We start from the raw sequence: 14,467 nt of genomic DNA on the forward strand, positions 1-14,467 counted from the left end.
TTATTTTACTTGTCTCAATCATAGACTTGCTCAAAGTTTTATTTTACTTGTCTCAATCATAGACTTGCTCAAAGTTTTATTTTACTTGTCTCAATCATAGACTTGCTCAAAGTTTTATTTTACTTGTCTCAATCATAGACTTGCTCAAAGTTTTATTTTACTTGTCTCAATCATAGACTTGCTCAAAGTTTTATTTTACTTGTCTCAATCATAGACTTGCTCAAAGTTTTATTTTACTTGTCTCAATCATAGACTTGCTCAAAGTTTTATTTTACTTGTCTCAATCATAGACTTGCTCAAAGTTTTATTTTACTTGTCTCAATCATAGACTTGCTCAAAGTTTTATTTTACTTGTCTCAATCATAGACTTGCTCAAAGTTTTATTTTACTTGTCTCAATCATAGACTTGCTCAAAGTTTTATTTTACTTGTCTCAATCATAGACTTGCTCAAAGTTTTATTTTACTTGTCTCAATCATAGACTTGCTCAAAGTTTTATTTTACTTGTCTCAATCATAGACTTGCTCAAAGTTTTATTTTACTTGTCTCAATCATAGACTTGCTCAAAGTTTTATTTTACTTGTCTCAATCATAGACTTGCTCAAAGTTTTATTTTACTTGTCTCAATCATAGACTTGCTCAAAGTTTTATTTTACTTGTCTCAATCATAGACTTGCTCAAAGTTTTATTTTACTTGTCTCAATCATAGACTTGCTCAAAGTTTTATTTTACTTGTCTCAATCATAGACTTGCTCAAAGTTTTATTTTACTTGTCTCAATCATAGACTTGCTCAAAGTTTTATTTTACTTGTCTCAATCATAGACTTGCTCAAAGTTTTATTTTACTTGTCTCAATCATAGACTTGCTCAAAGTTTTATTTTACTTGTCTCAATCATAGACTTGCTCAAAGTTTTATTTTACTTGTCTCAATCATAGACTTGCTCAAAGTTTTATTTTACTTGTCTCAATCATAGACTTGCTCAAAGTTTTATTTTACTTGTCTCAATCATAGACTTGCTCAAAGTTTTATTTTACTTGTCTCAATCATAGACTTGCTCAAAGTTTTATTTTACTTGTCTCAATCATAGACTTGCTCAAAGTTTTATTTTACTTGTCTCAATCATAGACTTGCTCAAAGTTTTATTTTACTTGTCTCAATCATAGACTTGCTCAAAGTTTTATTTTACTTGTCTCAATCATAGACTTGCTCAAAGTTTTATTTTACTTGTCTCAATCATAGACTTGCTCAAAGTTTTATTTTACTTGTCTCAATCATAGACTTGCTCAAAGTTTTATTTTACTTGTCTCAATCATAGACTTGCTCAAAGTTTTATTTTACTTGTCTCAATCATAGACTTGCTCAAAGTTTTATTTTACTTGTCTCAATCATAGACTTGCTCAAAGTTTTATTTTACTTGTCTCAATCATAGACTTGCTCAAAGTTTTATTTTACTTGTCTCAATCATAGACTTGCTCAAAGTTTTATTTTACTTGTCTCAATCATAGACTTGCTCAAAGTTTTATTTTACTTGTCTCAATCATAGACTTGCTCAAAGTTTTATTTTACTTGTCTCAATCATAGACTTGCTCAAAGTTTTATTTTACTTGTCTCAATCATAGACTTGCTCAAAGTTTTATTTTACTTGTCTCAATCATAGACTTGCTCAAAGTTTTATTTTACTTGTCTCAATCATAGACTTGCTCAAAGTTTTATTTTACTTGTCTCAATCATAGACTTGCTCAAAGTTTTATTTTACTTGTCTCAATCATAGACTTGCTCAAAGTTTTATTTTACTTGTCTCAATCATAGACTTGCTCAAAGTTTTATTTTACTTGTCTCAATCATAGACTTGCTCAAAGTTTTATTTTACTTGTCTCAATCATAGACTTGCTCAAAGTTTTATTTTACTTGTCTCAATCATAGACTTGCTCAAAGTTTTATTTTACTTGTCTCAATCATAGACTTGCTCAAAGTTTTATTTTACTTGTCTCAATCATAGACTTGCTCAAAGTTTTATTTTACTTGTCTCAATCATAGACTTGCTCAAAGTTTTATTTTACTTGTCTCAATCATAGACTTGCTCAAAGTTTTATTTTACTTGTCTCAATCATAGACTTGCTCAAAGTTTTATTTTACTTGTCTCAATCATAGACTTGCTCAAAGTTTTATTTTACTTGTCTCAATCATAGACTTGCTCAAAGTTTTATTTTACTTGTCTCAATCATAGACTTGCTCAAAGTTTTATTTTACTTGTCTCAATCATAGACTTGCTCAAAGTTTTATTTTACTTGTCTCAATCATAGACTTGCTCAAAGTTTTATTTTACTTGTCTCAATCATAGACTTGCTCAAAGTTTTATTTTACTTGTCTCAATCATAGACTTGCTCAAAGTTTTAAAACTGCGTTGTATGAGTTTGATTGTAAACTTGTTGATTCGGATGGTTAAGATTGTGACAGGGTGTGTGTGTGGGGGGGGGGGGTGAGGGATTTATCAGAGGACTTTTGTCAGTAAGTGACAGGAATAAGTTGGAGGCGGGTGGGCATGGGGAGCCGTCAGTTTGTTTTCGACACTTCGTGTTAGAAAGTACTAGTATGTGATAGTTTTGGTTGTATTAATAGAAGGATCATGTGGGGGGGGGGTATTTCCTTTATTAGACAAAGAAAAAAGTTCTTCATGAAGTAAGATAATGGTTGGGTTAAAGGGAACTCGCATTTCGACTCTGGGAAACTCAGATTTTGTCAGCTTAAGGAATTCAAATTTTGTTAGTCTGTGAGCTCGGAATTGATTCTGGGATCTCAGATTTGTCAGTCTGGGAACATATTTTGTCAATCTGAGAACTCAGATTTTCTAAGTCTGGGTACTCAGATTTGTCTGTCTGGGAACTCATATCTTCTCAGTCTGGGAACTCAGATTTTGTCAGTCTGGAAATAAATGATTTCTCTGGAAAAAAAAATGAATGAAAATGCGTGACGTCATATCTGTGAGCCGTCTGCATCACGAGCCACTTCCTGTGTATCTACTTCACACCAGTTCACACTGGATTAGCTGGTCGTCATAAAAACCGAGAGCGGAAGTGACGTCAGTATTTTAGTCATTTACACGTCACGCTAGGCCTGGGTGGGATAGAAGCAGACGAGATGGTGGCAGTTTGTGATGTAGACGTGTGTGGCAGTGTGTGTGTGTGTGGCTTGTATAGGGGGAGTGTTTGTGTGAGTAAATGTGTGTTTGTGTATGATAATATGACGTTCGGGAAATACAGAAAGCTAAATTATGAGGGGAAAATGTTGTTTTAGTAGTCGATGGGTGGATGGATTAGTGGTGAGAGTGGGTATGGTGGATTAGGAGAGGGATGAGGGGGGTCTTGTAAAGAGCTCACTCTGGGCTTGGAGGAAATGGGTTGAACTAAAACAGGGGTCATCGGCGTCCATGGAGAGGAGGGTCAGACCTGTTGCCCCCATCTTTTGCTGAGTGCTGGTCAGGAAGTTGTGATAGGTTAGTTGGAAGGAGTATCCTGTCTGGGTTAGGGTTAGGTTCGGAGTGTGGGAGGGGGGATGAGATGGTGGGGGTTGGACTAAAACAGGGGTAATCGTCGTGAAGGAAATGTTGCCCCATCCTGTGTTTAGTGTTGGGCAGAAAGTTGTGACATGTTAGTTAAAAGGGGGTAATGTATCTGGGTTAGGGTTAGGGTCGGGGTTGGGGGAGAGGGTTGAACTAAAACAGGGGTCATCGTCGTTCAGGGAGAGGAGGGTCAGACCTGTTGCCCCCACCCTGTGTTGAGTGCTGGGCAGGAAGTTGTGATTGGTGAGTTGGGGGAGGTGATATGTCTGGGTCAGGTGGAGGTTCAGGGTTATGTGTTGGAGAAATAGTTGGGGTATCAAGTTTGTTGGTAATTGTTTTGTTTTCAAGGAAAGAGTATGAAGTTGGTTCCTTTGTTTTTGTTTGTTCTGATTGCAAAAGCGAGATAGCTCTGGCTGCCTATAGCTAGAAGGTTATGACTTTAAACTTCAGTTGAACCCAGTGTTTCTTCCAGACTTTTTTCTCCGGGGGGGGGGGGGGGGGGGGGAACTTGAAATTTTCGTGGGAGGGGGGGGGGGCGGTAGACTTTCTTCGGGGGGCGGACACTGTTAAAAGTATATATTTTCTATATAAATAATATAAATTTTATTTCGTTCGGGGGGGCGGTAAAATTTTTTCGGGGGAGCAAAGCCCACCCGAAGAGGTGCCTGGAAGAAACTCTGGTTGAACCGTCGACTCGGTTGCATGCAAGCTATGATGATCGTTTGAGCCATTCTGATCCACCCGAAGATTGGAGAAAACAAACGGTCCGTTGGATTTCATCACTGCTGTCGACTGAATCAAACAAACCGCCGTCAACTTTTGGTCCAATTGTCTGCTTTGTCTGTCGTCTGCCCGATGTAATCGTCTGCTTGGTGGGCAGAAGTGAGAAAAAATAAATTGTCCGGATCTATAAATTTGTCTGGTTGTCTGTGGAAGCTTTGCTATGGTTGCTGTGCTATGGTTGCTGTGCTATGGTTGCTGTGTTATAGTTGCTGTGCTATAGTTGCTGTGCTATAGTTGCTGTGCTATAGTTGCTGTGCTATAGTTGCTGTGATATGGTTGCTGTGCTATGGTTGCTGTGCTATGGTTGTTGTGGTATAGTTGCTGTGGTATGGTTGTTGTGGTATAGTTGCTGTGCTATAGTTGCTGTGCTATAGTTGCTGTGCTATGGTTGCTGTGATATGGTTGCTGTGATATGGTTGCTGTGCTATGGTTGCTGTGCTATGGTTGTTGTGGTATAGTTGCTGTGCTATAGTTGCTGTGCTATAGTTGCTGTGCTATAGTTGCTGTGCTATAGTTGCTGTGATATGGTTGCTGTGCTATGGTTGCTGTGCTATGGTTGTTGTGGTATAGTTGCTGTGGTATGGTTGTTGTGGTATAGTTGCTGTGCTATAGTTGCTGTGATATGGTTGCTGTGCTATGGTTGCTGTGCTATGGTTGTTGTGGTATAGTTGCTGTGGTATGGTTGTTGTGGTATAGTTGCTGTGCTATAGTTGCTGTGCTATAGTTGCTGTGCTAAGGTTGCTGTGATATGGTTGCTGTGATATGGTTGCTGTGCTATGGTTGCTGTGCTATGGTTGTTGTGGTATAGTTGCTGTGGTATGGTTGTTGTGGTATAGTTGCTGTGGTATGGTTGTTGTGGCATGGTTGCTGTGCTATGGTTGTTGTGGTATAGTTGCTGTGGTATGGTTGTTGTGGTATAGTTGCTGTGGTATGGTTGTTGTGGCATGGTTGCTGTGCTATGGTTGTTGTGGTATAGTTGCTGTGCTATGGTTGTTGTGGTATAGTTGCTGTGCTATGGTTGTTGTGGTATAGTTGCTGTGGTATGGTTGTTGTGGTATAGTTGCTGTGGTATGGTTGTTGTGGCATGGTTTCTGTGCTATGGTTGTTGTGGTATAGTTGCTGTGGTATGGTTGTTGTGGTATAGTTGCTGTGGTATGGTTGCTGTGGTATAGTTGCTGTGCTATGGTTGTTGTGGTATAGTTGCTGTGCTATGGTTGTTGTGGTATAGTTGCTGTGGTATGGTTGTTGTGGTATAGTTGCTGTGGTATGGTTGCTGTGCTATGGTTGTTGTGGTATGGTTGTTGTGGTATAGTTGCTGTGGTATGGTTGCTGTGCTATGGTTGTTGTGGTATAGTTGCTGTGCTATGGTTGTTGTGGTATAGTTGCTGTGCTATGGTTGTTGTGGTATAGTTGCTGTGCTATGGTTGTTGTGGTATAGTTGCTGTGGTATGGTTGTTGTGGTATAGTTGCTGTGGTATGGTTGCTGTGCTATGGTTGCTGTGATATGGTTGCTGTGGTATGGTAGTTAGCCCCTTTAAAGTGACACATTGATTTGTTGTTGGTTGTCTTTCATAAAAGACCAATTTTTATGCAGTTGCAATAAAATAATTCTAAAAAGTCTCATCGTAATAAAATTGGTCTTCTCATTTCTGCGTGCAATAAAATAGGTCTTTCCATTTTTGACTACAATAAAATTAGTCTTTCCATTTTTGACTGCAATAACATTGGTCTTTCGATTTCTGCGTGCAATGAAACTAGTCTTTCAATTTTCACGTGCAATAAAGTTAAGTCTTAGAGGGTACCAATTGCAATTAGAATAGCAAAAAAAAAAAAAAAAAATCCTAGTGAGATTCATGAAGGCCGGCGCCTATTGTTTTAAGACAATGTTGGGGGTGGGAGTGCTAGAACATCCGCCAGTAATGACAGGCGGGGGTGAGGGGGTGAGGGGGGTATGTAATCACCCTCCACCCAATCCCATGTAATGTTATCAGCAGTCGGGCAAACAGCAATGACTCAACCATTTAGGCCTTCCTGTACGCTCGTTTGATTTCGTTGGGACCGCTGTTCGAGTGCGGCGGATAATGGTACGCCGTCCCACTTTACGATCGCCAACTTAAAACGAAATCAATGCCAATTTTTTTTTTTTCAGTGCCGTTTGGTCGCAACACGATCCGTTAAATTAGAACCGGTTAATTTAAAGCTCGATAAGGTTTGGTGTCAGTGATTAATTGGTTGTGACGTCACCCCACTGTGAGGATAAATCAACCGTTTATAAGTGGGGGGGGGGGGGGGGTTTAGTTTGTTGGTGGTGAAAGTTCACTTATCTGTTTAATTAGTAATTCACACTTTGTTTCGAAGGGTAATAATTAATAGGTGGCGGGGGTAGATTTAGGATTTCTTTCATAAATCTTATAAATGTTTCAGGAGGGGGGGGGGGGGGGGGGAATGACGATACGCTTTTTAGGGAGGGGCGAAGATGGTAAATATTGCAGGAAATGTAATTAGGCTTAAGAATCATATGACATCTTTTTTTAGGCGTTTGATCGTTTGAGACGAAGGGGGTATGACGGGGGCTTATACTTAGTTCTTAATTCTAGTGTTGGAAGGGATTCTCCCCAACACAACTAAATATTACGTGTCAACGGGTTATGCGCCTATTTGGCCGTTGACTCCGATTCTAGCCAGCTTTTCTTTTTGGATTTGCAGCAGTTGTTTGTTTGTGGTGTTGTCTCTCCCCAGTTTTCGAGGCTCATCTTCCCGGGGATTCGAACTCGGAACTATTTGGTTCAGCAAACATGAACTTACCGGACCCGACCACGCCCCCCTCGATGTGTATTTGATATTCTAAAACGTCGTGACGTCATTTGTGACTGCACCTTGATAAAATGATGAAGTGGGTTAGAGATACGCTTGGGGCTAGATATCGTAATCGCCGTAGTCGATACTATTCAGTATGTTCCTCCATTTGTTATTCAATGTTATATGAGATATCTAATGTAATATCCTCCTATCTTATTCAATGTAATATTCGATATGTTATTCAATGTAATATTCAATCTGTAGTTATGTGGTCGGCGTGGCTGTGTAGGTAAAGCTCATGGTTGCTAAACCGATAAGTTTCGAGTTCGAACCCTCTGGAAGATGAGGCTCGATAGTCAGGGCGACAACTCGAAAATAGAACAACTGCTGCCTTGTAGTTTGTTCTTGGTTGGACAAGCAAATTCAAATGGCGCATAACCAGTTGACACGTGGAAGGAATTCCTCCCAAGACTAAAATCAAGAAGAAAAGAAAAAATGATATGTTATTTAAAATAATACCCAATTTGTTATCAGTGCCGGCGCCAGGTGCACCCTTGCAAAACTCATTAAAACGCCCCCTTTCACACAAATTAATTAAAAGTGACTTATTAATTTATTATCAATTGCATACACGTTTTAAGTAGACATCAAAATCAAATTTTACTTGCCTCTTTCGTCTCTAAAGTTTGTATTAATTCCTTCAATTCCAATTTGCAAGCGTAATTACATTTAATTGAAATTGTTGCTAAGTCCACGAATCTACTTTGTACTTTACGACATAGCCCCCCCCCCCCCTTAGACAATCTTAAGTGCCCCCCCCCCCCATTCAGGGAGAAAAAAGTCTAAAAAGTCTGGAAAAAAAAGCACTGAAAAAAAAGTTCCTGTAGTGTTGGGCTCTCTGAAATCCTCCCAAGGTGAGTTCCAAAGTGGAACTTACCTGCTTTAAGCTTGACTGTCTTTAGTTTATTTTTTGTTTTTGAAAAATAAAAGGTTATAAATGTTATAGATTCCAGCTTAAAATTGTTATATATGAATCCTTTAGGAGAGGGTGAAAAATATAAAAAGGCAATTAATTAGATGGTTAATTTACGACTATGACTGTATGTTTACTAACATCAAGTATTGCAATCTACAGCTGTTACTGATTTATTTGTTTTTCGACTTGCTACTGCTAAAAAAAAACCTACCAAACTATTTTGTTTAGAACTTCTGCTCTATATAATTTTTACAATAGCAAATAATAACTTAAAGTTGTATTTATATACAAGCTGTCAACCTAAAGTGCAGGAATTTGAAATGAATGTAAAGTTAAGCAATGAATTACCTCCCATTTGAAAATCCAAATAACAAAATTTTATTCAAGGGAAATAACTTTCTTAAGAATAGCCAAATTTACCAAGTGTAACTAAGACATGCTTGAAAAACAAAATAAAACGCTCTAAATTTCATTACGTAATAATTGTAACAATTTTTTTATATTAGGTATGTAACCTTGTAAAAACAATATATTTTACCTATTGAATACTTAACTGTAGGTTTTGTTTGAAAGTCTAAAAATGGTAGCTTTATTATAACATACTTCTATTCCATTTCGATTACATTCTTTCTATTGCATGGATGGTTTATATAATTATTTTTATAAATTTTGGATCCCTTAAATCAAGGGACACCTTTAAAATAATCAAACACGGGTAACTGTTTAAGACAATGCTAGAATTATTGATTAAATTAAAATTTTTTTTTTTGGAAAATCAAAGTTTAAGGTTAGTTATAAATTCCATCCTATTTAATATTATATATATATATATATTAATACTTTAAGAGTGGTAATATAGATTCCTAAAAAACTAAACATTTTTCAACTAGAGAACGCCTACCTATATTTGTAGTGTGTTCCGTACTGAATTAAAATCATCTAACTTACGATAAACTCGACTACTCAATATACTCTATTACATTCACAACAGATATCAAAATTCGATACCTAAACATAACTAGACTCGATTCTCCAGAACAACGACACCTACTCGCTCAACTTCACCAAGCTCTACAAACGGTACTCCCAATCAACAACGATTTCACTGGACCTACTACTACACTTTAACAGTCAATATATTTCGATACTTTAATACCACATGAGTAACTACTCCCGAACTTCAGAACTACGATACTTTATCACCTACATTCTCATTTCTCTATTACCAATCATATTCCACTAGACCTTCAACTACAAAACAGCCGAATAAAAATTATAACACTTTAACACTTCGATACTTTATACCTACGAAACCATATCAGCAACAGCCTTCTGCCCAAATCTAAATGATTCATCAAAACTTACCAAACAAGTACAATACTTTGAACACCCCGTCATTACAAAACTTTGTACACCAGGACAGATTTCTAATTCAAAGTCAGAGAAAACGAGACTTACAGGCCCTATTAAAATTAAATAACCGTTTGAAATGTTCGAAATTTAAATAACGAACTTATTTCATTGTGACACCAAATTAAAAAGGCAGTGATTGGTAAAAAGCGCCCCAACCTTTCCAAGTTAGGGATGTGGGGTTGCATTTTCACCAACGCGAATAAATATAGGCCTATTTAGATCTTATTTTGGGGTGGGGGTGAAAAATTGATAGTTCGTCTTGGGTGCCGAAATAGATCGCTACGCCTATATACAAAATATTAAATACTAGGTACTTTTTAATAATATCGATTAAACATTTTGCGCCCACCAAAGGGATGGCGCCCTGGGCGACCGCCTAGTTCGCCTTATACGTAGCGCCCGCGATGTTTGTTATTCAATATCTTGATCAAAATGTATATCGTTGATTGTAATTCATACCTCACATAAATTAAGTTTTTTTTTACTCTGCAGGTAGGAAAAGAAATGGACAAAGCTTTTTTCTTTATCTTCAAAGATTTGCAGAGCCTAAGGAACAGAGGTGAGAATGGCCATTGTTGATTACGTAACTGATGTTGATGTGTTAGGTCTGGGTGCGCGTGCGAGCTAATTAGCTGATTGAGAGCAATGTGCAGATCGGAGGAGGGGGGGGGGGGGGATAATGTTGCAGGCGGTGTAGAGTAAACGTGTTTTTTTTTAATCTGGTGGGAGGGTAAATTTATTTAAACTGGGAATATATCTCAACTGACCCACAACCCACGGGTCCTGACCCCCATAACCCACGTATCCTGACCCCCATAACCCACGTATCCTGACCCCATAACCCACGTGTCCTGACCCCACAACCCACGTATCCTGACCCCATAACCCACGTGTCCTGACCCCCATAACCCACGTATCCTGACCCCATAACCCACGTGTCCTGACCCCACAACCCACGTATCCTGACCCCATAACCCACGTGTCCTGACCCCATAACCCACGTGTCCTGACCCCACAACCCACGTATCCTGACCCCATAACCCACGTGTCCTGACCCCACAACCCACGTATCCTGACCCCATAACCCACGTGTCCTGACCCCACAACCCACGTATCCTGACCCCATAACCCACGTGTCCTGACCCCACAACCCACGTATCCTGACCCCATAACCCACGTGTCCTGACCCCATAACCCACGTGTCCTGACCCCACAACCCACGTATCCTGACCCCATAGCCCACGTGTCCTGACCCCACAACCCACGTATCCTGACCCCATAACCCACGTGTCCTGACCCCACAACCCACGTATCCTGACCCCATAACCCACGTGTCCTGACCCCACAACCCACGTGTCCTGACCCCATAACCCACGTGTCCTGACCCCATAACCCACGTGTCCTGACCCCATAACCCACGTGTCCTGACCCCATAACCCACGTGTCCTGACCCCATAACCCACGTATCCTGACCCCACAACCCACGTATCCTGACCCCACAACCCACGTGTCCTGACCCCACAACCCACGTATCCTGACCCCATAACCCACGTATCCTGACCCCATAACCCACGTATCCTGACCCCATAACCACATGGCATGGAGTTATCTGAACCCAGAGTACATGCGTTTTAACTGACAACCCCCCTCCCTATAACCCTCTTGTATTACAGATCCCATAACCTTATTGTCTTAAGTGACCCCATTACCCTATCGTCTCAACTAACCCCGTAACGCCATAGTCCAAACTACCCGATCCCTTAACCCTATTATGCTAACTGACCCCATTACAACTTATTTCACAAACACGTATATGAATGGTGTAACTCCAATCACTTCTCTGACCCCATGACGTCATTGTCCATACTACCCGACCCCTTAACCCTACTATGCTAACTAACCCCATTACTACATATCCCAAACACCTGTATGAACGATGTCACTCCCACCTCACTCTGCACCTACGTCACGCAGGTGATAACGCTCAGCTCCACGATATCTCACTGACCCACCTGATACCCAAGACGGATGAGTACGTCACATATGAGGGGTCGCTCACACAACCCGGCTGCTTTGAGACTGTCACCTGGATCTTAATGAACAAGCCTTTGAGGATAGGTAAAGATCAGGTGAGAAAGTTTTTTAGGTAAAGTTCAGGTGAGAAAGTTTTTTTAGGTAAAGTTCAGGTGAGAAAGTTTTTTAGGTAAAGATCAGGTGAGAAAATTTTTTAGGTAAAGATCAGGTGAGAAATTTTTTTAGGTAAAGATCAGGTGAGAAAGTTTTTAAGGTAAAGTTCAGGTGAGAAAATTTTTTAGGTAAAGATCAGGTGAGAAATTTTTTTAAGTAAAGATCAGGTGAGAAAGTTTTTTAGGAATAGATCAGGTGAGAAAATTTTTTAGGTAAAGATCAGGTGAGAAAATTTTTTAGGTAAAGTTCAGGTGAGAAAGTTTTTTTAGGTAAAGTTCAGGTGAGAAAGTTTTTTTTTTATGTAAAGATCAGGTGAGAAAGTTTTTTTATGTAAAGATCAGGTGAGAAAAACATTTAAAGGTAAAGATCAGGTGAGAAAGTTTTGTTTAGGTAATGGTAAAGATCAGTCGGGGGAGTTTTTAAGGATAGGTAAAGATCAGGTAGTAATGATGTTAAAAACAGGGCAAAGACGATGTAAGAACATCTTTAAGGATAGGCGAAAATCAATCAGGAACGAGCATTTAACGAAGAAGCTAAACATCCGAAAAGGGTAGCTAAAATGGCAAAACTTTCGAACCCCTGGGCAATATATTGTATTTGTACGATACCTGTAACAAAATATATATAAAACATGTTAAGACTGGACTATAGTTCAAGGGTCAACCTCCTAGAGTGCGGGTCACGTACCTACCTGTGTAGACTTAGATTGACAGCTGCCATCGTCTCGTCCACAGCTCAAGGCCCTGCGGGTGCTATTCAGGAGTCGCGAGAACGAATCCAACATGGCCCTCGAGATCAACTCCAGACCGTTGATGCCACTCAACCATCGGGTGGTTAGGACCAACATCAACACTCCATCTAAGGTGGGTTCGAATCTCTACACAATGGCGTCATGTTGTGGTGTTCTATCCTCTAACACAAACTCTTCTCTCGCAATATGGCGTCATGGCCTCTCCTTTTGCAGCTTTTTCGAAATGCAACAGGGTTTCTTTTAGACATATTTCTATGTGAGGTAGGGGGCGGAAGGCTGTTGAAACTCCCGGGAGCGGGGAATACTGTTTAAAGTTTATATTTTCAACTTAAATAATATATTCTCTATTTCGACCGGAGTAAGGGAGGGGGAGGGTGGGGGCACGTTGCCCCCGCCCCCTCTCCCACCCCAACCCTCGGGGAGATGCTCGGAAAAAAGCGCCATCCACGACGTCATACAGTACAACAACGACATAATCTCATTATGTCATTTACTGTGCATGTCATCATGTCCTGTCATTGTGATTTCAACCACTCTCCATACACCCTCGTACACTAAATTTGGGTATTATTATGACGTCATGTACACACAATCTGACGTCATGTACTCTCGTCTCTAAATTACTGATTTTTTTTTTTAACTCCCTAGACTCGACTGTGTAAGATGGACAGGGACATGTACTATGAAGGTGAGTCTTTCTGTGGTCATTCTAAGATACATGTTTTTAAGTCTGTGTTAATTCTAAGTGTAAGATACGTGGTTTTAACTCTAATTCAATTACCCAACGATCCTTCATGTTTAAAAGGGAACTACTTTATTACTTTACTTTATATGCAACGATATATTGATAGCTCTATAAATCTAAGATAATTCGAGCTGGCCTAAAATGTTTTATACAGCTGAACTCTACTTCACCTCTTACACACCTGGTATATTAACATAACTTTTCTTCCTGACGATAATTTGCTTTATAATATAGCACTTACTCTACTATAATGAAATTTACATTCCCCTTTTATCAACATCGAATTTCCCTGTTATGGTTATCGTACTTTGCTTTATCGACCTCAAATTTCTTTGTAATTAATGTGATCAACATTGTTTTTTTTTCCTTATGTCTGACAGTTAATGAACGCTACTTCAGAACATGACGAGGGTGAGGGATATGGCTCAGCATCTACTGCTCATGTGTGTGAGGCTAAAGTTACTGTAGGAATTTGTAAGGCTAAAGTTACTGTAGGTATGTGTGAGTGTAAAGTTACTGTAGGAAGATTTCTGAGACTTTGAGAATTTCGCATTCTTTAGTCCATACAACCACACAATTGCACTACGCATTACCACACAATACCACACAACATTTTACCACACAACACCACACTACATTCTACTACAAACAACTACACCACGCTGTGCCAAACAAAAATCCTTTAAAACATCACATTACACCCAACCACTCCAAGGTTGTCTGTGGGCCAATCACGTTGGTGGGGGATACAACCATGGTAGGCCAACCACATTACAACCATGGCGGGCCAACCACATTACAACCATGGTAGGCTAACCACACTACAGCCATATTACAGGGACATTTATGGGAATAAATCAAGAATTCACCTTACCACACTTGACCACACACGCACACACAAACATACAAAAGACACACACCGCGCTAACAGACGAACCAAAAAACAACACACATACACACACGCACACACACAAACCAGTGTAAACCCACCCTGATACAGGTACAGACATACAACGCAACGATCAAACATAAGCGCACTCACATAATTAAAAATACACACAAATAGACACATAGCATATACATCTACAAACAAAAATACACTCGAAAAGACAAACAAAAATACAAGTAAACACAGACACACACACACACACACAAACCAACACACACACACACATTAACATGCACAAGTGACAAGAACACATAAGAAAGACAAAACTCTTCAAATAAAAGACCATAGTAAAATTTAAATCATT

At 39.4% G+C, this 14,467-nt stretch overlaps 1 protein-coding gene across 1 annotated transcript in view; it reads left to right on the forward strand.

Annotated features, from left to right (window-relative positions):
- Positions 1-13,684, forward strand: part of LOC131950057 (carbonic anhydrase-related protein 10) — a 34,099-nt gene extending 20,415 nt beyond the window's left edge. The window contains exons 4-8 of the mRNA XM_059312090.1: positions 10,024-10,090; positions 11,506-11,660; positions 12,453-12,581; positions 13,118-13,157; positions 13,595-13,684. Coding sequence (XP_059168073.1) covers positions 10,024-10,090; positions 11,506-11,660; positions 12,453-12,581; positions 13,118-13,157; positions 13,595-13,620 — 417 coding nt within the window. The 3' untranslated portion in view covers positions 13,621-13,684. The remainder of the gene's footprint in view (positions 1-10,023; positions 10,091-11,505; positions 11,661-12,452; positions 12,582-13,117; positions 13,158-13,594) is intronic.
- Positions 13,685-14,467: the final 783 nt, after the last annotated feature.

This window comes from Physella acuta, unplaced genomic scaffold (genome assembly GCF_028476545.2).
Source record: "Physella acuta isolate Inbredline_101_S28 unplaced genomic scaffold, ASM2847654v3 ptg000731l, whole genome shotgun sequence".
Classification (NCBI taxonomy): Eukaryota; Metazoa; Mollusca; class Gastropoda; family Physidae; genus Physella; species Physella acuta.